Raw genomic sequence first — 22573 nt, 5'->3', positions numbered from 1 at the left:
TACGAGGCAGGAAAGGGCTGTCCACACTGCAGCTTCCAAGTGTTACAGGAACCACTTTAAAGCAGTTCCAACTAGGGGAGAGGGGTACACGGAGCCAGCTGCTGCCCTTGGCCATGGACTGAGTTGTCTCCCCTAAAATTTATATGTTGAAGTCCAGTCCCCAGTGTGATGGTATTTGGAGATGGCACCTTTGGGAGGTAATTAGTTTAGATAAAGTCTTGAAGTCAGGGCCGTCCTGATGGGATCAGTGCCCTTAGAAGAAGAGACACAAGAGCCCTCTGTCTCTATCTCTGTCTCTCTGCCATGTGAGGACACAGTGAGAAGGGCAGCTATCTGCAACCTAAGTAAAGAGGCCTCACCAGAAACTGGTAACACCTTGATCTTGGACTTCTAGCGTCCAGAACTGCGAGACAATTATTTTCCAATATTTAAGACACCCAGTCCATGGTATTTTGTTTCAGCGGCCAGAGGTGAGTCACATACGCTCAGAATTAGGGCTCTGGAAGGGCAAGAAAAGGGGGGCAGACCCATGGTGCCTGGAGCATGCAGGACTTAGCAGGGCTCAGCAGTGTCCAATCATGCCTGTGGGACACCGACAGAGCAATTTCATGCTGCTTTATAACAGCAATTAGCATCTTCAAGGGAGGAAGAATGTTAATGTTCAAGGTCCTTGACTTCATCTCTTAAGACTTCAGTAATACATGGATGTAATTTATAAAGTCAAATTTTCTACAACGGTTTAACAACACAGGCTGTCCTGTGCCCTCCCCTCCTCCAGCCCCCGACTCCTCCACCTGGGGGCAATACTCTCCACTCCTTTAGCTATTTCCTCTGTTATGTAACGGAAATATGCATAGACCCCTATTTCATGATTTATCCATATAAAAATATTCACTTCTTTCTTCCAACTAAGCTACACCTGTAACACTTATTGAGGACCTACTCTGTGCTGCGCATTTTGCATTTCGATCCTTTTTATTTCTCAGACAACCCTGTGAAATAGTTGTCATTAACCCCATTTCACAAATGAGAAAACCGAGGCACAGAGACAAAACAAGGGGTCCCAGAACAAGTCAGGGTCTGAACCCCAGATCTGCTGGCCTCCAAACTCACACATGTATCTCATGTTCCTCACCCTTGGTGCTATGGCCATCTGGGGCTGGAGAATTCTTTGCTGGCAGTGGGGGTGGGGGTGGGAGGTTGGGGAGAGAAGGAGGCACTGTCCTGTGCATTTAAGGATGTTTAATAGCATTGCTGGCCTCCACCTGCTAGATGCCAGTAGCATTCTTCTCCCCCTGGTGTGACAACCCAAAGTATCTGCAGACATTGACCCCTAGCAGGTTACACAGCCTGGCTGAGAACCACTGATGTAATGAAGCTTTGGCTGGGCTTCGGGCTGCTGCATATGAATGGCACCTTAGAGTAGGGAGGCAGGGCACTGCCTGGTGTTGGCCTTTTGAGTGGCTCCCTCTGGCTGCCCTCCCTACAGAGTGAGGGGTCTGTGGAGCCAAAGCGACATGCCTACTTGGAGCATGCCATCTTTCTGAACCCCTTTCCCTTTTCCAGGGCCTCTGTCGGCTTGTTGCCAGCTCCCCCGGCTGTTGGAGTGTGTACTCCTACCCTTGAGGGGTGGCTAAGGTTGTCGTCAAGGAAGGAGGGAGGTGGACAAGAGTGGGCAGGTGAACTAGGTAGACAGGACACAAATGTCCCACCAGGCCCCTCCACTGTAGGGTGGTTATTGGAGGGGGGATGACAAGGGTGGTGGGCTGTGGGTCAGGGATCTCCAGTTGGATCTGATCTCCACCTGCAAGTATGAGGGCAGGCCTGCTCCAGACCCTGGATGCTGGTGTAGCTGGTGGGAGTGTGGTTATGATCCCAACAGACATTTTTAACACATCAGTTTGAAGAACTTATTCACTATTTTTTGTGGAAAAAAAAAGGATCTAGTGTTCATACAACTCTTTCATACAAATTTGTTCATACAAATCTTTGCTTCCACTTCCCCTGTCCTTCCAATGAAGTTCCATAATAATTGTGGTTAAATCAAGATTCCATGTTTACATTAATACTATTACATAATCTAATGTTCATTGATGGGCCATGGTGTGTACTTTAGTTATATTTTTCCCTTGAATAGTTCTTGTTTTTTTTCTTCATGTGCTTAATCTCCTCCCTGTCAAATCTCACAGAACTGTGAGCTTGTTCTGCATATGGTCAGACACTTGATGCTCCAAATTGTTCCTTCTTTCTCTAGGCAACCTCACAGCTGTCGTGTGAAGTTTCCTTTTATCATTGTTTAGCAAACCCCTTTCCTTTTCTCCACTGAAGAGACCTCTTTTTTACTGGATTCCATCCAATCCTCTTTCTTGTTTTGCTTCTTTGTTGCGGTGAAGCACATCCCCCAGTAGCTTTCTAAGAAAGGGTAGATGAGAAATAAATTTGCTGTTCTGCAAATGTTTCTATTCTCCCCTCATGCTTGACTAATAGTTTGACTGAGTAAAGATGTCTAGGTCTAAAGTAACCTTCTCTGCATTCCAAAGACATTGCTGTTCATGAACCTAATATTATTCTGCTTCCCATTTGTTGGTATGTTGCCTGCATTTTCCTCCTTCTCTGGTAGTGTTTTAGATTTTCTCTTTGTCTGCTTTGTCTTGAAATTGCCCAGTGATGTACATTCAGTAGCTCTTGTTTTATTATGCTGGCCCAAGGTAGACCCCTCCAATCTGAAGACTGCTAGGTGGCTTCTCCTCTCCAACTTCTTCTGTCTTACTCCTGGACCACATTTTTGAGCCTAGAAGGCAAGGATTTGGGTTCTTTGTGCTCATACCCATAAAGAAATGATGATTCCCATCACTAATAGGAGAAGAATGTGAGGAACAAAGTGCACCAATCAAGTCTTCCACATAAGTGTCTCACCCTGGGGATGGTGGGGGTGAAGGGGTAGTGGTAGCTCCTTCATCTTCCTTCTAAGATCTATGACTCTAGGCTGTAGGCACATCCTCAGCTCAGCCAGCCCTGTCCAAGCCCCTGACTTGGCCCACATTTGATGAAGACAGTATATTAGCCTGCTGTATGTCCTCTGTGTACGAGGCTGTATTCGTCTGCTAGAGCTGCCTAACAAAACACCACAGACTTAGTGGCTTAAACAACAGACATTTGTTTTCTCACAGTTCTGGAGGCTACCTCCAAGATCCCAGTGTCAGCAGGTTCGGTTTCCTCTGAGGCCCCTCTCTTCATCTCACAGATGGCTGGCTACTCTCTGGGTCCCCACATGGTCCCTGCTTTCTGTGCATCAGAGACCCTGGTGTCCCTGTGTGTCTGAATTTCCTCTTCTATAAGGACCCCAGTCAAACTGGGTAAGGGCTGACACTAATAGCCTCATTTTAACTCACCTCCTTAAAGGCCCTCTCTCTATATACCATGACAGTCTTAGGTACTGAGGATAGGGCTTTAATATGGGAATTTTAGGGGAGACACACTTTCAGTCCGTAACAGACTGGGTGGTTGATACTGATTGGAAACCCCACAATGAATGGTCAGGTCCAGTCTTTGGTTCATGGGCCAGGCAAAAAGAAATTGGAAAAGAGACAGAAATCAGGAAGGATTCTGCATGGGTGCACATCACGCGGTTGTGAGGGTGTTGTGGGGTCGAAACACGCCCCATGGCCCTCATCTCACCATCAACCATCCCAGAAAATCCACACATCTGGCATGGTGCCACGCATGCTGGACTGACTCGAAAAACATTTACAGACATGTCGGGGAGAGCACTAAAGGACTGGGCTGCCTCCATATGTCTCTGGAACGGCATTGGGCCACAGCCATTTGTCATCCCTCCTGGCTGCCTTCCCAAACCTCCGCACAGGTGTTTTTCCCCAGATCTTCTGTTTCTCTAGACCACAAAATGCTGTTAGTAAAAGTGGAGTCGATAAACTGTTTATTACCATAAGTGGAGTTGCAAATTCAAATGTCATCAGAGTCAGGCAGACTCCATAACAAAGGAAAGAGACGGGCAGCGCAGCAGGGTGCAGGCGGACTCTGGTCAGGGGGAGAGCGACTGCCCCATGCGACCTCCAGGCGTCTGGTCTGTGCCCTCGTCTGAGGATATGGTTAAAAATACGGGCTTTGAAGACGGATTAACAGACCTGGTTTTGAATCTTAGCTTCTTATCTGTAAAAGGCAGTCATGTTTCAAACCTTAGAGCTCTAGTGAGAAATACATGAAATAATGCATGTAAAGTGCTTAGTGCTTGGCACATAGTAAGTGCTTAATTTATAGTAGCTGGGCTGTTTTTTTTTTTTTTTTTGGTTAATCAGAAAATTAGTGAATTTTTTTTATACAACAGCCTTTCTTCTCTCGAGCAAATCTATGAGACCACTCATGAGCAGAGCAGTGGCGCCGTCTATGGGTCATAATTGAGAACTGCAGGGCAGTGTAGTGGGCCTGAGAGAGTGGTTAGGGGTCATGCTGGACTGCAGGGTGAATTAACAGTGAGTTTGAATCTAGTTCTGCCATATGCAAGTAAGTACCACAGGTGATTCACCTCCACTCCTACCCTCCACCCTCCCACGACCTAATTACAATCCCACGGAGTGTGGCTATACCAATGCAATGAGACAGCAGAATATCACTTGGCATGCAATTTATATAACAACCCCTGCCAAGTGCTGGCTGTGACCCCAGAGTGATGCAGCTAGCACAAAGCCAGTGTGAGCCCAGCACTCATACACCCCTGGTCCCACATGACCAATATCCTTCCCTCTGTGAGAAGGTGAAACAGGTGGTTGCCCTGTTGATATTATATATTTTTTGTTTTATTGGATGGGAGCGTTCAGGGATTACTCTAACTCTAGCTTGAGCCCCATGGATACCTGAAATTTTAGTGGGGCAAAATATTCTTTTGGATTGTGCACTGCCCCATCCACACTTTCTTTAAAATGAAAACGCCCCCAGAAGGATGACTCTCAGTGTCCAATGCCCGGGTGAGGGTAAGTGTTTCAGCCACTTTCCTCCCAGACAGGAAGGATCCGGGGGGCCTTGGTGGTGTCATTCTGTCCAGCTGGATCCCTAACCCCCACACACACATACCCCTCGGCCCCACTTGATGTTCTGCCTGGAGAGGCAACTTCCTTCCTTCTCAGAGGCCAGAAGGGAATGAAGAGCCCACGAGAAAGGCCTGCCTGATGGGAGACCCTGCCCTCTAGCTGGATGGGCCGCCCCCGGGAGACGGAGGACCCCAAACCAGGCCTGGACCAGACAGTGGGGGCTCCCTTCCCCCACCTCCCTCTAGAGCAGCTCCCCTCGGCAACAGCCCTGCCCCTCCCTGCACACCTGCTCACACCTCCTTACAAGGTCCTGGGCTCTTTGTCCAGCACACCAAAGCTCCTTCTGCCCCACAGATTTGCTTCTGCCCCATAGGTGGGGGGTGATTGGCCAGTGGCTGTGTGCTTGTGATGCCTTGGGCAGTAAGAGGACAAAGCAAGGCTGACTGAGTGTGCACAGTATACTAGGAAATTGACACAAGTTGGATCATTTAATGTAGACCACAAGGCAACTCTATGAGGTTGGTATTTGTTATCCTCATTTCCCAGTGAGGAGCCGACTTGCCCATGGACACACAATCAGGCAGGGCAAACCTGGGGTGCGGTCCTGAGCAGACTGGCTCTAAATTGGGGTCTTTAATCACTCTATGCCAAGATCCTCTCCATGATTCTGTGTAACAAGGATGGGAGACAGACAGGGGGCCAGACAATGAGGGGACGGGAGAAGGGGTGACTTAGAAGCAGGAAATGTGCCTTGAGAGGACATGGGCCTGGGGAAGGACCAGGGGGTCTAAGCTAGAGCTGGAAGTGGCAGTTAGAGAGGATGTGAGGGTTCAGTGAGGCGATTCAGACAGCTGGGACTCAGCCTTGGCTGGAGGGAGGGGGAGTCTACGGGGGCTGCATGTGGGGATTAAGCAGATGGGCCAGTCAACTTGGGCCTTGAGGCTGCAAGGTCAGCTCTCATGGTAATGGAGGGCTTTGCCTATGGCCCTCTAGAAGCTTCTGGAGCCCCTTTGCAGAGGAATTTAATTGGCATTAATTTCTAAAATAATCGAAATCAAGATACTTAGCATCTTGACATTGTGTGCTTAGAATCATGGTTTTCAGGTAATGCACTCAGGGGGATGCATTTGGTCAGTGGATGAATTCTGAGAAGCTGGCTGTCCAGGATAAAAATGAGGTTTCTGCCCGTTGATACCTTCTCTTCTCTGGGGAGTTGCTCCCCTATGATCCCCTCCTCTTTTCCCACTGGAGACCCCAGCCTGGGTGGGCCTCACCTTCTGCCACCAGGTCCAGAGCCCCTGCCCTTTCTCAGGGGGTAACACAGTATCACTCTTACAGGGGCACCTCTGAAGTCAGCCTGACCCTGGTTAACTTAGTGAACATCTTTGTCAGTTTCTGTATCTGTAAAATGGGCAGAGGTAAGAGCCTGGCACTCATGAAGCCTGTCCAGCAGATGGTGCTGGACCAGCTACATAACGTATGAGACTCAGTGTACAATGAGAACATGGGGCCCCTTGTTCAAAAATTGTAACTTCAAGATGGTGACAAAAAAGCATCAAACCAAGTGTGGGGTCCATGAAGCTGGCCCTGAATGGTAGCAATTTTTATAGCCCTCATTCTGATGGAATTACTGTGTGATTTTGAGGACCTCTGCTACCTTCTCGGAGCCCCATATGCATCTTTCCTAGCACAGCTGGACCCTTTGTGGGTCTGTCAGATACTGTGAAAATTCCCTTCTTGCCATGAATCCCAAATCTGAATCCCACAGGTTCCTGGCCTCCTTCCTTTCTCTGCCCTGGAAAAGGCCTGCCAAGACCCAGGGCCGTGGTCAGTGAACACAGGCCCTAGCAATGTCCAAGGGTGGTTTCAAGTTCCCCCATGACACGGGGCACCTTAATCGCATCTTGGCATGGTGAAGAACCAGCTTCCTAGCGGTCCGGCGGCGGCGACGGGAGGCGTCTGTGCTGCGCCGGGCCAGTAGGCGGCGCCCGACTCCGTTCCACCTTATCTGACGTGCCCGGGCTCCCCGTTGGCTCCGAAATGCGCCTTTTTCCAAACCATCCAAGATGATTCTAAAATAGCCATCCCTCTGTCACTCTCACTTTTTACACACACACACACACACACACACACACACACACACACACACACACACACACACACACACACACACACACACACACACACACACACACACACACACACACACACCAGCCAATTGGCCTGCTTGCCCATCCCGCTTCCCTGAGTAGGTTTTGTAGTCCCTCTAAGCCCATCCTGCTTCTTGCAGGTCCCTTGATCATTCCAGGTTTTTTGGAAACTTCTTTACCACCCACAGTCTATCTCATTTGATTCTCACAACTGCTCTGCCTGTGAAGAAGGCAGTGGGGCAGGGACCATGGAGTCCTCAGCAGAAGAGGAAACTGGGCACAGAACAGGGGACCAGCCCTCACACAGCTGGTTAGTGGCAGCAGTGGAGAGCCTCTCCTGATGACCAAGTCACTCCAGGAGCTGCTGGAACGAACCTGTTGGTGGGCAAGGGACCCTCCCCTCCAACTATCCCTCTGGGGCTGCCGGCTTTGGGAGAACATCTCCCCCGACTGAGACATCCTGTGACTAACTGGGGCCTGAATCATCGCCACCCCTTTAGGGCTTCCAAAGTCTTCCACCAAAACCCAGGAAGGCTTTGCAGAGGGCTGACGACAGCACTGTAGTGCACTAGCAGTAATGGCCTGTCTCCATTTCTCCGCGGCTCTCTGTAGCTGGGCTTTACACAAGCTTCTATGTTTACCCTAATCCTCACTATAACCCATGAGGTAGGTACTATTACTTTCCCATCTTACAGATGAGGAAGCTGAGGCTCAGAGAAGAGAAATAAGTGGCTGAGCAGGACTGAAGCCCATGAAGACCCAATCTCAATGGGCAGGCTCTGTCTTCCATCATATGCTGCTCAAGGAAGCTTCTGGAAGTCTGCTTTAGAAATTCAGGGTCTGCCCTGGAGGTTTGGTGGCCTTTAATCTCCCCCCACCAGAACTGAAGCCTGTCAGTTGCCCCTCCAGAGGCATTATGGAGACTGTAAGAGAGATAAGGCCTGGACCAGCATGTCCCCCGCGTCTATGGCCCCCTTCAGCGGGTCCCTCATCCTGGGCCCACAAGCAGACACGGCAGCCCAGCCAGAGCCTGTGAGCAGATGCAGGTTTATTGTTGCACAGACTGCAGCATCCTGAACCCTCAACCCCAACACCAGTCCCAAAACTAGGCCCAGGAGCTCCAGCAGCCAAAGGCCCCAGCACTGGGCCAGACAATGACCTCAGGCTGAGGCCTGGAGCCTGTCAGCCCTGAGAAGCATCCCGGCCCGCCCCTCTCATTCCCTAGAGTCCAGAAAAGCCCAAACACAGGTGCGGAGCTCGGGCCCTGGCTAGCGGAGGATGGGAGAATCTGCAGGATCCTCTCCACAGAAATGCAGTCCAAGATTCCAGCCACACCACAAGGCCCCCGCAGGGCTTGAAACAGCAAGTGTGAAGCTGGAGGACGTTTCCCAAGCACTGAAGGGAAGGGGAAAGCTGACCCTATCAGAAGCAAACTTCAGTTCGCAGAGCTGCCCTGGGGAGGCCGGGCCACACGCAGCTCCATGCGCTCTGCTTGGATGCCACCGCCACGTCCTTCTCTGGGTTTGGAGGGGCCTGGAAACCCTTCTTCTCCATCCTCGCATGGGTGGTGGGCCACAAGCCCTCAGCCTTCAACCAATCCCAGCAAGCACAAGGGCCCAGAGACCCACTGTGATGCAAAACACCTGTAAAGAGCTACGTGCAAATACCATCTTCTGTCAGCAAGCCCAGTGGGAGTCCCAGACCAGCTCCTCTCTCCCTGGGAAGTGCATGCTGATCAGCAGCCTGTCTTTAGCACCTTCCTGAGAGTCTTCCCCAGGGAAATCTGCCTGGCTTCCAAGGGCTTCCATGTTCATGCTCCCCTGAGCCTGCTGTGGGTCCTCATTGGGGAAGCAGAAAAACCAATTCAGAGCGCATCACGGTAGCTTTATTTCAGCCCCAGGGCTCCTGCAGGGTGACCTCTGAGCATCCTGAGCACAATGGAAGCCCTAAATGCAATGCAGCCTTAGGCCTGGGCACACTCACAAACAGGGGCCATCCTAATGGCCCCTCAGCCCTTCTTCCCACCCACCCCATGGCCACCTACCCAGTGGCTTCCCAGCCAAAGGCTCCAATTCCTCGTGTCTCCTCCTCGGCTTTTGGTCCAGATGGGAAGCTAACTGGACTGGTGGGAGGAGACAGGAGCCCTGTATTCAAACGGAGCCTGCCCACATCCTCTATTGTCATCCAAACCTCTTTAAGCAAGGGGCAGTGTGTGTGCTGGGTCAAGACTGCAAAAGGAGGGCCTCTGCACAGAGAGCAGGTCCTCCTCACTTGCCCACTGCAGGGACCTGTCACTCCCTCTGCTTGCTTGGGGGGTCAGCAGCAGCCAGAAAGTTAAAATAAAGTGGAGGGAAGGGTAGAAAGAAGGGGGTAGGCAGTTAATATTAACATCCTGGTTTGGTGACTTCTCCCCAGGCACACAAAAGCCCAGGGAGGGGGAAACCTTGCTGTGCAATGAAAGAGTGGGTGAGGATGTGGAACAGGAGCAGACCGGGGAGCTTGAGGGACCAGGCTGTCCTTTGGGGCTTCGCCTGTGCTGGGCGGATAGCTCCTGGAGGATTCCCAATGGGATCTGTTCCTCAGGGCACCACGGCCACCAGCATGGGCGCCAGGGAGGCACTAAATCTTGGCGGCACGGATGTGTGCTGGAACCCCCAGGTCCAGGGTCCAGTCCTCCTTGGCCAGCCTGCCTGGCACTGGAAAAAGATGGGTCCTCGTGTCCTCAGTCCTCAGCAGGAACTCCTGCCTCTGCAAAGAGACAACAAGAGGATCAGATGGGAGAGGAAGGGAGGAAGAGGCTGAGCCACATTAAAGGCAGGGTGTCAGCCTCAGGATTGATTTTCTCGGGGTGAACATCCCACCTCTCCAAGCCCCCAGGGCAGCCTTACTGGTGGCTGTGGCTCAGCAGGAGCAGAGGCAAGTCCCTTAGGCCACTCCTGGCCCTTCCTGTTCCCTTTGCCTGGTACCCTCTTCCCTTCCTTCCTCATCCCCCACGGTCCCCTCACTCGACCTTTCTATCCTTCCAGGCAGCAGTCATTCCCAGATCCGCTATGAAACGTGGACTTAGCAGAGCTCAGCTAGGGCAGCACCTACCAGGCTGATACTACTGTCATTGGCTCTTTACTGGGTGACTGGACAGGGATTTCTTTTCCTTCTGTCCTGGGACTGGGACAGAGTAGGAGCCTCCTGGGAGTAGGAGCCTCCAGCCCACTGTAAGCTAGGATCAAGGAGTGGGGGGTGGGGGGGGTGTCTTTGGTGTGCAGGGCAAGAGGCAGAAGCTGTTAGCATCACCAAGCACAAGATTCACTGTGTAAAGGCTGATCCTAGTGGGAAAAGATTTGTGTCTTGTAGGTACTCAGACCAGTGAGGGCCGCTTTTCTTCAGCTCAGCCCTCTTGCTTTTCACTGGACCCCACCAAGCCCTCCCACTCCATCGTGGGGAGGAAGCCCACGATGGAAACAAGGGACCCACAGTGGACTTTCAGGAAGAGGGGGCTGAGGGACTAACGCCTGAAGTGGGGCAAGAGAAAAGCAAGGTGAGAGAAGGGAGTCGGGCCATCCCAGGTGAACCCAGCCTACACCTAGGGCAGAGGGTCAAGAACTGTTCGGCTTGAATTTTGAACTGTAAGATTTGCACATAATGAGCTGATACATTAAGGGTTTGCTCCTGTGCTCGCCCCATGTTTGGGGCCAGGAGTGAGTCCCTGCTGTATTCCTACATCCCAGCAGACCAGTAGCTCAGTAAATGTTGGTCAAATGAATGAACAAGTGAAGCTCCCAGTGCTCACCCGACAGGGAGCAGGTGTGGTAGGGGTGTGTGTGTGTGTTTGTGTTGGGGAGGGCACGATCTATCATGTCCACATTCTAGGTCCTGCATCTGCTAGGGGGATGGGCCTCCAGTAGCCACTAGATGGACAAACCCTTCCTCCCAAGACCCTGAGGCTCGGAACTCTACAGGGCTCCCATCCTCTCCCCAGCAGCACCTGGTAGGCGAGAATCAGGTCAGGAGGTGAACGAAGAGGATGGCCAGGCCGATGTTAAGCAGGATCACCATGCAGATGAGGATGGTGTTGGGGACCTGGGAGCAGTGGAGAGAGGCCTGAGTACCCATGGCCTCTGAAACACCCCCCACCCAGGTCACAACAAGGCTGGACAGAGGAGCAGGAACTCCTGGCAAGACCCTCCTGAGTGCACCCCTTCCCCTGATTTGCCCCCTGCTGGATCCAGCACCTGGACAGCAGACCATGGAGCTGGAAAGATTCTGAGACATTATTAACCAAACCACTCAGAGTCCAGAGAGGGCCAAGGACGTGTCCTCAAGCAGAGTGGGCAGAGCTGGGCCTGGAACCAGGCAACACCATCTTCCTCTGGGACTCCATTCAGTAGTCCTTCAGAACCCAGCTTCACCAAGTCGCTGCAGTTCCCACCTCCCAAACTCCTATAACAAGCCTCGGTGGGCCCCTCCTTCCCCCTCCCCAGGAAGCCCTCCCTGCTACAGCCCAGATCCCCTTGGCCCAGCAGGTGCACCCACTCCCCAGTTGCTTATGGCTCCCAGTACCACCCTCTCCTCCAAAGACAGCAGGTGCAAAGGCCTGCCCCTACCACAATGTGGAGTGACTGGCGTGATTTATGCCCCCAGCTCTTTTGGAATCCGGCTGCACTTCACTAAGCCCACATCGCTGCTGGGGGTTCCCTTACCCTGCCCGGTGCGGATGCCTCTCCGCCCCCAAATCGTCCCCAGGGGACCCTGCCACAAGCCCAGCCACCTCTGTGGAACCGACCTTGGACACCTCCTGCTGCCACCAGCCTCACCTCCTCTATCTCCACCTCGGCCTCTGCCGCCAGCGCTGCCTCCTTCCGAGCCTTCTTCTTGGCGCCCGCCTTGGTCAGCCCTCGGGTCTCAGTCTTGCGGGCCTTGGGCTTGGGCTCGGCTTTGGGGACGATGGGCTTGGGCTCCAGCTTGGCGGGAGTCTCCGGCGCGGACTCGGGGCCTCGGAGCGTGGGGGCCTGCCCAGGGGCGCTGGCCGGGGACGAGGGCGCGGAGTCGGACCCGGAGACCTCGGGCTCGGGCTCGTCCTCGAAGGGCGGCGGCGCGGGCGGCGCGGTGCGTACGGCGTAGCTGTGGTAGCCCCGGTACAGCGCCACCTCGGGCTCCCGCGACGGCGCGGGCGGCGCCTGCAGCGCCTCGATGGCCATGTGCTCGGTGGCCGGGCGCGCCGGACTGCGGCGGCCCGCGCCCTCGGACGGCGTGGGGGGCCGGCCGCCCTCGGTGCCCGGCTCGCCGTTCCAGGTGCCCGGGCTCAGCAGGCGGTCCTTGGACGCCCCCGGGCGGGGCCGCTTGGGCTGCGGGGGCGTCCCGGCCGGCGACGGGGTCGCCCCCTCGGGCCGTGGGGTCTCGCGCTCGTGCAGCTGCGGGCTCTCGCGGGACCGCTCCGGGGGGCCAGCGGCGCCCGGGCCGCGGTCGGGGGGCTCCAGCAGGCTCTCCGAGTTCTCCAGGATCTCGTGGAGCAGCCGGCGCTTCTGATATTCCGGACCTGCCGGGGCGATACAAGGAGGCTGGGCTCGGACCCCACTCCCACCACGGGGTGATCGTGGGCCACCCACTGAACCGCGCTGGGCCTCACTCAGCTTGCCCACCATCAGCTGGGTGCCAAGCACTGTGCTAATTTCCAAATAGTAACTCATTTAATTGTTTTATTAACTCTATGGCATTGATACTATTATAAGCCTCCGTTTTACAGATGAATAAAGGGAGGCTCGGAGAGGTGAAATCACATGGCCAGAGTCACGCAACTGACAAAGGGCAGAGCCAGGACTAGCACCCAGGCAGGCTGACTCAGAGATCATGCTCGTAACTGTGGCACTGGTCTCTTTCCATGCCCTTATCTGAAAAATGGGCCCAATAATCCTTATTTCATAAGTAATTATGTAAAGATTAATTAAGAAAACGCATGTGAAATGCTGAACCCAATGCCTGGGACACGGTAATGTGATCCCAGAAGGTAGAGGCAGCGGGGCGGGGGTTAGGGGGGAGGACTCGCTCTTCCTGGGACCGGCAGGGGGCGTGCTGTGACCGAAAGCAACTTGGCTTGCCAGGCACAAATCTGGGCTCTGAGGTCTTGCTTATCTAGTTCCCCTTTGGTGTCCATGCTGCACGAAGAACAATGTTCAGAAAATGCAAATCTAATCATACCACTCACCGTAAGCCCATTCGGGACTGAGAACATCAACCTCCCACCCTCAGGGCTCCCACGTCCTTCCAAGAGCAAGGTCTGTATGAAAGCTGGAAGCACTCCTTACTCTGCTGCCCATCTCCCACCGCCTGCATCACTGCCTAGCTTCCTAGCCTGCCACTCTGTTCCAAGCTTCTGTGCCTTTGCACCCAAAGCCCACTCCTGCTGATGCACCTGTCCCACACAGCCTTACCTGGTGCAGTTCTCAGCAGGGGGCCCCAGAAGAGCAGCAGCACTGCCTGATCCTTGTTAGAAATGTACATTCATAGGCTCCACCCCAGACGTACTGAACTAGAAACGGGGTGGCCCAGCACTGAGCCATGTTTGAGACTCCCTGACTAGGTGAGCATTACTCAGCCTTTGAGATCCAGTTCAAACGGCCTCTCTGCAGGGCAGCTTTCCCTAACATCTCCCCCACCTGACTGGGTTAAGTGCCTCCTGTGAGCTTCCCCAACACCTGTTCTAACCACACAGAACTTTCTATGCTGTGAGGAATTTAGTAACAATGAGAGAATAGCCAACAGTCACTCAGATCTTACTACGAACCAGGACATGTGCTACCACCTTACAAGCATTTAATCCATGTCCAGAAAAGTATTACTCTTACTTCCATTTTATAGATCAGAGAATTGAGTTTTGTGGAGGTCAAAAAACTTGCCCAGGGTCTCAGAGCTGGTAAGCAGAAGTCACGATGTGAATGCATGCAGTCTGTACCCTTCACCCCTTGCTACGTTGACTTCATGATTCTCTGCTCCTCTAGATTCTGGACCCATTTGTAACTCAGAGTCCAGCACAGTGCCTGACACGTGGGCAGTGCTGTCGGAAACTGATAAGCAAGAGCAGGAAGCCTCTTTGTCCCCTCATCCACCAGTCCTCTCCCTGCTGTAAGCTTTGTCAGCTCCAAGTGTCAGCCCTGCTCACGGCAGAGAGAAGACACAGCCTACAGTGGGTCCGGTCCACAGCTGGGTGCCTCTGGTACCCCCCCACCATCTCAGTCCCTTTAAGTCATCCCTTCCCATGATTGTGCCACAACCCCATGGTTTCTAGAACTCACAGGCATTCTGAACCCATCTGGGCATCTCAGCTTTCCAGCAAGTAGAGAAAGAGGAGTGTCCACCCCTGGAGACCTTCCCCGACGCTGTCCTGCCCGGCCCCACCCTGGCTGGCCCTACCTGGCTGGTAGAAGTCTGGAGCCAGCTCCCTGGCCAAAGTACGGGCAATGCTGGACTCCTGGTTGGCAGCCAGGGCGGCCTGTTCCGCTGCCTCGGCTTTGGCTTTGGCGTGGCTCGTCCTAAGGAGACAACATGGTGGAGACTCGGGATCCCTCCTGAGAACCAGCCCGTCGCCCCTCCTCCCCAACCGCAAAAGACACCCTGGACAGAGCATTCAATCACCTTGGCTGTCAATGAATACTCACTGAGCCCTGTGGCCCAGGCTGCTGTGCATTCCCCCGACCATTTCCTCTTCTTTCTGGGCACACAGATAAACTACATTTTCCTTGCAGTTAGCTGTGCTCAGGCAACTGAGTTCTGGCCAGTGCGCTGTGGGAAGACGTGATGTATGCTATTTCCAGGCCTGGCCCATAAACACCTCCCCTGCAATCACTGCACTCTCTCCTTTTCCCCTGTGGCTGGTCAAATGCAGAAGCAGCCAAGGCCCCACAGCAGGGTCCTTACCTCTTTTTGTGTCCCATACCCCTGTGGCATCTGGTGATACCTACGGACATCTTCTCAGAATAATGTTGTCAAATGCATAAAATACATAGGATTACAAAGGGTTGCAATTATACTGATACACTATTACCAAAATATTTAAAGGAAAAACTCTGTAATATAATAAATGTATGTCTTTTATTAATACATTATACAAAATATGTAGCCAGTCTATTAACTACAATAATTTTAAAGTATTGATTAGTATAAAGGATATGGCAAGGCTAACAGTAATGTAACATGAAAATATATGTGATTTCTTTTGGTGACTAAGTCACAGATACTGCTGATACTACTTTGGCTTATTGCCTCTTTCTGTAGTTGAAGAAAATGCTCAATGTCCATTAGACATTAGTAAAAATAAAGCTATAGCTTTCCCATCTGGTGTAGGGACTTTTGGTGGGCTGCCCAGATCCCTTCACTGGGAAAATGTGCCTGTGCCTAGCAGGAGCACTGGCTGTATGGCTCCTGCAGTCCCAGAGAACTGCAATCAGTGGAGGGCACCTTGTTCGAGGTCAAACCCCCTCCCTCAACCAGGCAGCCCACAGCCAGTGACTGATGGCACCCACCGTTCCTGCTGCACCAAGAGGAGCCAACTCTGTGGTACAAGCCAGGGCTCAGAGCCCCTGGGGGATCAGGCTGGAGCAGGGCTCCGGGTAAGACCACGTCCTCACTCGGCTGCTTCCTTCCCGATCCTGCCCTGGGTCCCTCGCTACCCCTGTCTCCTGAGAGCTCCCTCAATAAATCTGCTCAAGAATCCTCATCGCAGGCTCAGATTCTAGGGAATCTGATGTAAGACAGCATCGGAGTTCATGGAATCCCTGGATTCCAACCACAGAACCTCCCATGGATCCCAGGTGGAGAAACAGGAGAAGGAACTTGGGTCCATAGCGCAAAGGCCCCTTCCCACAGCCCCACAGTGGAATGAGGAGCATTCAGGCAGTAAATTTAAACATTTAATGTGGCACATTTAAGCAAGCCTTAAATATTTACCGCATTAAGCACCTGAGATTTTGGGGATGTTTGCCACAGCTGTTTGCCCGCTCAGTAGAAGCGCCTCGTAAAATAGTAACAGCCCCATTTGCAAGTGGACCAGGCACCATTCTAGATTTACAGAGATTATCCCCTGCAGTCACCCTAATGTCTGAGGAAGCTGGTGCTGTTTTTATTTTCCCTATTTTACAGAAAGGAGACAGAGGCACAGACAGGTTAAATAATTTGTCCTAGATCTCAGAGTTGTGAAGTACAGGAGTGGGGATTTTGAACCCAGGCAAGATGCCTCCGGAGCCTGTCTGCTTGAGCCCTGCTCTGGAAAACGTGCTGCGCTTGCCCAGGAGCTGAGGACAGAGAGTTCTGTGGATAATACAAGCCTGGCCCCTGCCCTCACTGCCCAGTGAAGGAGCAGCAATAAACAAACAGCAAAGATTATTTAATAAAATGTAACTAAATCAAAAGTACTTAATTGCAACTGTGAGAAGTGCCATGAAGGAAGACTGGAGATGTGGGACAGGAAGGCCTTCACAGCTGGTGGCGGAGGTGGGGCCGGGGAAGGTTTTCTTGGCAACGTGACATGTGAGACAAATAAACGCATAAATTAGGCCCATAACAGGTAAGGTAGGGACAGCAAGCCAGGTAGAGGGAGGAGCACATGCAAAGGCCCTAGAGAGGATTAGAACTCGGTGCCTTTGGGGAATGGAAAGGTCAAATCAGTGTCCACATCTGCAGATGAGTTAATTTCTCAGGGAGCTGATATGAATGGCCTGTATTGCAGTGTCTAGCACAGAACTGGGCCCACAGTAGGGGAGAAAAATGTCATTAAGTTCCTACTACGTACCAGGCCCTTCACCTAGACTATGCCTTTCAATCCTCAAAACTGCTTGGGAGGTAGTTTTTACTGTCCCCACTACACAGGTGGGAAAACTGAGGCTCAGAGAGAGTATCTTTTCAAGGATGCAAAGTAAAGTTCACACGCACAAAGCATTCACTGTGTGCCAAGGGCTTTACAGAAACTACCTCTTCTGATCCCCCAATCACTCTAGGTGGCAGGTGTTTCCCTCTGTACCGAGCAGAAATCCAGGTCACAAGAAGGTTTCAAGGAACTCATCAAACTTACACAGCCAGCAAGTGACAGAATGAGACCAACACATTCTGCCATCTAGAGTCTGTGCTTCCGCTCAGTGATAGTGGAACCCAGAATTGTCTAATTTCCAAGCCCCTGCCCTCTCCTCTATGGCACACTGCCACAATAATGTTTGCTGAAGGAAAGAATACGTAAATGCGTGCGTGCACGCACGTATGCCTCGTTACAGACAAGGGGGCAGCATAGGGAATAGTTAGGGTCATAGCTCTGGAGTCACCAGTCCTGGATTCCAAGTTTGGCTCTGTCAAGGCTGGGGCCGGGGAGAGACGAGAAAGGCTTCCACCTCAGCCTCAAAACTTAGGGGGATGCCAAAAAACTCAGTAAGCCAGGCCATATTTTGCTGCAGTATTTTCAAAAGTCAAAAATAATGCAAAAAAGAAATCCCTGATGAGCAAGCTATGAACAAAATATAAATAAAGACTGGGTCAGACCCTGCACTTGCCCGGCTCATCTTGCTCACCTCACCATAGTCCCGACCCCACGGGGACTCTAGGACCTTGGGTGAGTGGCTTTGACTTTCTGGGCCTGAGTTTCTTCATCTGTACAGAGGAGGCAATCGCTCTCCCCTCCTGGAGTTGCTGTGAAAACTAATGAGAGGCAGCACATGGAAGTTTTTAGCCCAGGATGGGGCTGAGTGATGACGAGAAGGCTGGGGGTGGTGGTAGAGGTGAAGGAGGAGGAGGAGGAGAACGTGACATGTGGGACATCAAAACTGAGTGTGGCGCCTGAACATCCCCAGGCTCATATTTGTCTGGAGATGGAGTCCTGTGATTCAGAGCCCTAAACTTTTCAGAAACACTACCCTGGAAACCTGAAATCCCATGTCTGGGGAGGAGGGAAGGGCAGGCAAACCTTCAAACTGAGAAAACGTCCTTTTTTGGTAATGTGAGCTGTCTGACGCTTGTTTGGGAAGCAGGATTCCTCAGGCTGGAGTGGCGGCCTTCACACAGCACCCTGGAAAGGTTCTGAGGGATCAACTATGACCCTCCAGAGCAGCCAGAACAGGGGTGGAGGTGGAGAGGTCACACTGCCCAAGGCAGTGAGGGCTTCTGTATTCCAAGGACACATACCCCTCTGCCCATGTCCATCTGTCTGGCCAATGAATCCCTTATCAGCCCTCCACTCCCTTGTCCCTGATTTCAGGAATGGGTCCCAGCCTTCACACCAGGAATCCTAGTGTTCTCCCCACTCCCCATCTCCTGTCTACATCCACAGCCCTCAGTCACCAACTCCTGTCTCTTCTATTCCCTCCATAGCTCTAGGATCTGCCCATCTCTCCATCCTCTGTCTCTCCTGCTGCAAAGCACAGCCCTGTCTGCCACCCGCCTGCCTCCAGGCTCCTCCCTACAGCTAATCCTACAAGCAGCAGCTCTGTGAGCTTGCTTCCCCCCAAATCCAGCAGCCTCGCCTCTTGCTTAAAGTCTTTACAAGGCATTATACCATGCTCAAAATAAAGTCCAAACTGATTGGCATGGAGCTCAAGGCCCTCCTGAGGCAGCGTGCAGAGGGTCTGTCACAAGCCACCCTTCACCTTGCAGCTCACGGTGAAAGGCTGGCGGAGCTGCTGTTGCGCAGAGGTTACCTTCTAGTCCAGTGCCGCTCATAGTCCATGCACCCCAACCCCCTCATCACCTAAGGGCTTGCTAGAAATGCAGATTCCTGGGCTCAACCACAGACCTGCTGAATCAGAACTTCTGGGGGAAGAGCCCAGAAATCTGTGCTTTAAAAGACTTCCACATGCTTCCAATGCTCACTGAAGTTTAAGAAGCAGGTGTTAGCAGACAGAAAATCCAGCTCTACCTTGGGCAGTTCCCAGGCTGCTCAACTCCCCAGGAGCCTCGAGTGCCTCTCTTTAAGCACCAGGATCCCTCCCTGAGTCCAGGCCCTGCAGGAGTGATTTCTTCTTTGACCACTCACCGTGTCTGGGCTGATGTCTCTGGGGGAGGGTCTCCAGCATGCCTCTGACCCTGCTGCGGGGAAGGGAAGGAGCAGTAACTGGGGCAGGGGGAGGGGTGGGGATCAGTCTCTCTTCTTGATTTCATTGGGATTATCTTTCGTCAGCAAGGTTAAAAATAAGGCTGGTGGTTCTGGGATAGGGTAGGGCCATAGCCCAATGGAACCACTGCTGAGAACATCCACCCCAGCCTAGCCTCCTTCCCCTGCCCCAGGCCCCTGACTGCCCATCATAGCAGACCTTGTTGCCCCACTGTCTCCACCAGGCGTTGATGGCTTTCTTGGGCCCAAGGGGACACCCACTGGGCTTACCCCTGACTCCAGCCTTTGCTCAGGCTGTTTCTCTGCTTGTTTTTCCTCTCCCCTCACCCTCCCAGCTTTAAAGGGCCAGTTCAAGACCCACTTCTACATACTGATGCATTCATTTAAATAAACTCTGTGGAATGCCTGCTGAGTGCTAGGCACTGCGCTGGGTCCTGTGAATACAACAGCAAACCAAGTGTCCAAAAAACCTTTGTGGGGTTGACAATCTTGTGCAGGTGGTCAGCAAACTGCAGTGCACACCAAATCCAGCCCACAGCCTGTGTCTGTGCTGCCCATGAGCTGAGAATGGTTTTCCTATTTTTGAATGTTTGGGAAAAAATGAGAAAGGAGTATATTCTGACATGTGAAAATTACATGAAATTCAAACTTCAGTGGCCATATAAAGTTTGGCACAGCCACACCCATTTTTTTTGTCTGGAGTTAAGTAGTTGCCACAGAGACTGTGTAACCTGCAAAGACAAAATATTTATTGTCCAATCCTTTACAGAGAAAGTGTGCTGACCCCTGTTCTAATGCAATCACTCAACAAACATCTCTTCTACTACTGTTAATAACATTAATCTGTTACTGGTTGAGCACTTTGTGCCAGTTCTGTGCTATGGCCACCTTTACATATATGGCCCAGAGAGGTGGAGTCACTTTCTCAAGGTCACACAGCTAGAAAGTGAATCAGCCCAAGCTCTTACCCATTACACTGAGCTGCTGCCCTCTTGCCACTAACTCTAGGCCAGGTCCTCTATGTGCTGGGACCAGGGATGAGGATGAATAGGACCCAGCAGCCACCCGGAGCACTCACAGCCTAATGCAGCCTTGCCAAGTCAACCATGCAACACCTCTGAGCCTCACTGGATGCACAGGACACAGAGCAAAGTCTCTAAAGCACGTGGTGGAGTACCTAGGAGGGGACAGCCAGGTTGTCTGGGTGCCAGTCCTTATACCCTTGGGCAAGTCTGAGTTCCCTGAGCCCCAGTTTCCTCATCTGTACAATGGAGATAATACTAGCACTTCCCAGGTAGAGTGGGTAAGGGGTAAGTGAATGAACAGTCATATGGCCCTCAGAGGCCAGAACTCAGGATATGCTGTATAGGTGCTTATTAATGAAATAAATAAGAGAAGTGTTTTGGAGAATACTAAAACAAAAATCCTGAATATACTAAATGCCCCTGACGTATTAAATGAGAAAAAAAAAATCCTTCAGAACAAGGAACCCACAGTAGGTTTGGAAGACAGAGGCAGATAATCAGAGTCCCCAGTTCAAACCTCTGCCCCTCTCTGCAGAGGTGGCTGCCCAGAACAGTGCTGCCAAGTGTCTTCCTGGGGGGTGGGGTGGGGGGGATGCTTCAGATGCCACTGCCCTGCCCTCTCCCAAAATAGCCCCAAGCCACAGCCGTTTCCTCCAGAACAATCGCGGTCAGAGTCGCTACCAGGAGGAACCAGAGCCGGGGTGTCCAGCCACCGCCAGAGAGCTGCTGGAAGAAAGCCCCCTGCTCTCCCCAAGGATGTAGTCAAGGGCAGAGTCTAACTGATGGGGACCTTCCTCCCCACCTCACCCCCAGGACTCCATTCATTTGGCAAACGTGTGCTAAGCCTCTGCATAGAGGTTTGCCTCAACAGAGGGGGTAAGGGCACAAGATTAGGTCCAAATCATAGCACTCACATTCTAGGTATCAGACCTTTGCTCTCTGGTCTCATTTTCCTAAGTAGGAAATGAGGGTAATAATATTTGCCTCACAAAATTACTGGGAGTCTGAATTGAGGTACCACAAAAGTGCTTAGCATAAGCTGAACACTTAACAAATATCAGCTATCATTATTACCATGGTTTCTGTTATGATTACAACAATGCTTACCAGCAATTCCCTTCCAAAATTCCACGGACTGCCAACAAGCTGGGATGTAAATATGCATCTCCTAGAAGGCTATGTTACCTAAACATGGTTTCAAGGTTCTCCCACATTGTAGTATGTACCAGTACTTCATTCCCTTCTGTTCCCAAAGATTTTGCTGTGTGGATAAATCATATTGAGTTTACCTGCTCATCAGATGATGGACATTTGAGTGGTTTCCACCTTTTGGTTGCTGTGAATAATACTGCTGTGGATATTCATGCACACGTTTTTGTGTGGATGCGTGTTCTCATTTCTCCTGGGTGTGTAACTAGGATTGTTGGGCCCCATGGAACCCTGCTTAACCTTTAAAGGAACTTTCTATGCTGGTTTGGAAGTGGCGGCACCATTTTACATTCTACCAATAACAGGTGAGGCTTCCAATTTCTCCAAATTCTTGCTAACATTTATTATTATCCATCTTTTTTACCTTAGTCATACTAGCAGTTTGTGAGGTAACATCCCATTGTGGTTGTGATTTGCATTTCCCTGACAGCTAATAATGTTGAACATCTGTTTTTGTGTTCAATGGCCATGAATATACCTTCTTAGGAGAAATGTCTTAGTCTGATCTTTTGCTTTAAAAAAATTTTTTTTTGTCTTTTTTTATTAAGTTGTAAAAGTTCTTTATATAGTCTAGATACAAGTCCTCTATCAGATATATATGATCTGCAAATACTTTTCCCATTCTTTGGGTTGTCCTTTCACTTGCTTGATGGTGCCCTTTGAAGCATAAGTCTTTAAGTTTAATGAAGTTCAGTTTATCAATTTCTTTCTTTTGCAGCCCATGCTTCTGGTGTCATAACTAAGAAGACTTTGCCTAACCCGAGGTCACAAAGGTTTCCTCCTATATATTTTTTCTTCTAGGAGTTTAACAGTTTTAGTTCTTACATTTAGATCTATGAGCATTGCTTCCCATAAGAAAAATGGGAAATAACCTAAGGGTTTATATCACCCTGTACCACCATTTTACAGATTAGGAAACTGAGTCATATAAAGATTAAGTCACTTGCCTATTACTATTATTATTATTATTATGAACACTGAGTTAGACATGGTCCTTGCTCTGGAAGGATGTAGGATCTGGTAGGAGAGAAAAGGTGAAAAGCCCTGAGAGCAGAACAAACAGAA

At 51.4% G+C, this 22573-nt stretch overlaps 1 protein-coding gene across 8 annotated transcripts in view; it reads right to left on the bottom strand.

Annotated features, from left to right (window-relative positions):
• Positions 1–8223: 8223 nt before the first annotated feature.
• JPH2 (junctophilin 2) overlaps positions 8224–22573 on the bottom strand; it is a 61604-nt gene continuing 47254 nt past the window's right edge. Inside the window, exons 2-6 of one of the 8 annotated variants that reach the window (XM_037012874.2) lie at positions 14845–14968; positions 14600–14718; positions 12007–12728; positions 11178–11272; positions 8224–9943 (exon numbers count right to left, since the gene is read on the bottom strand). In XM_037012874.2, the coding sequence (XP_036868769.1) occupies positions 11192–11272; positions 12007–12728; positions 14600–14718; positions 14845–14968 (1046 nt within the window). In that variant the 3' untranslated portion in view covers positions 8224–9943; positions 11178–11191. Of the gene's footprint in view, positions 9944–11177; positions 11273–12006; positions 12729–14599; positions 14719–14821; positions 14969–22573 lie in introns of those variants that run through there. The other 7 variants (XM_037012873.2, XM_037012875.2, XR_005059843.2 and 4 more) reach the window with 7 other exon arrangements.

Source organism: Manis javanica, chromosome 5 (genome assembly GCF_040802235.1).
Source record: "Manis javanica isolate MJ-LG chromosome 5, MJ_LKY, whole genome shotgun sequence".
NCBI lineage: Eukaryota > Metazoa > Chordata > Mammalia > Pholidota > Manidae > Manis > Manis javanica.
This window is presented reverse-complemented; position numbering and strand designations above follow the sequence as displayed.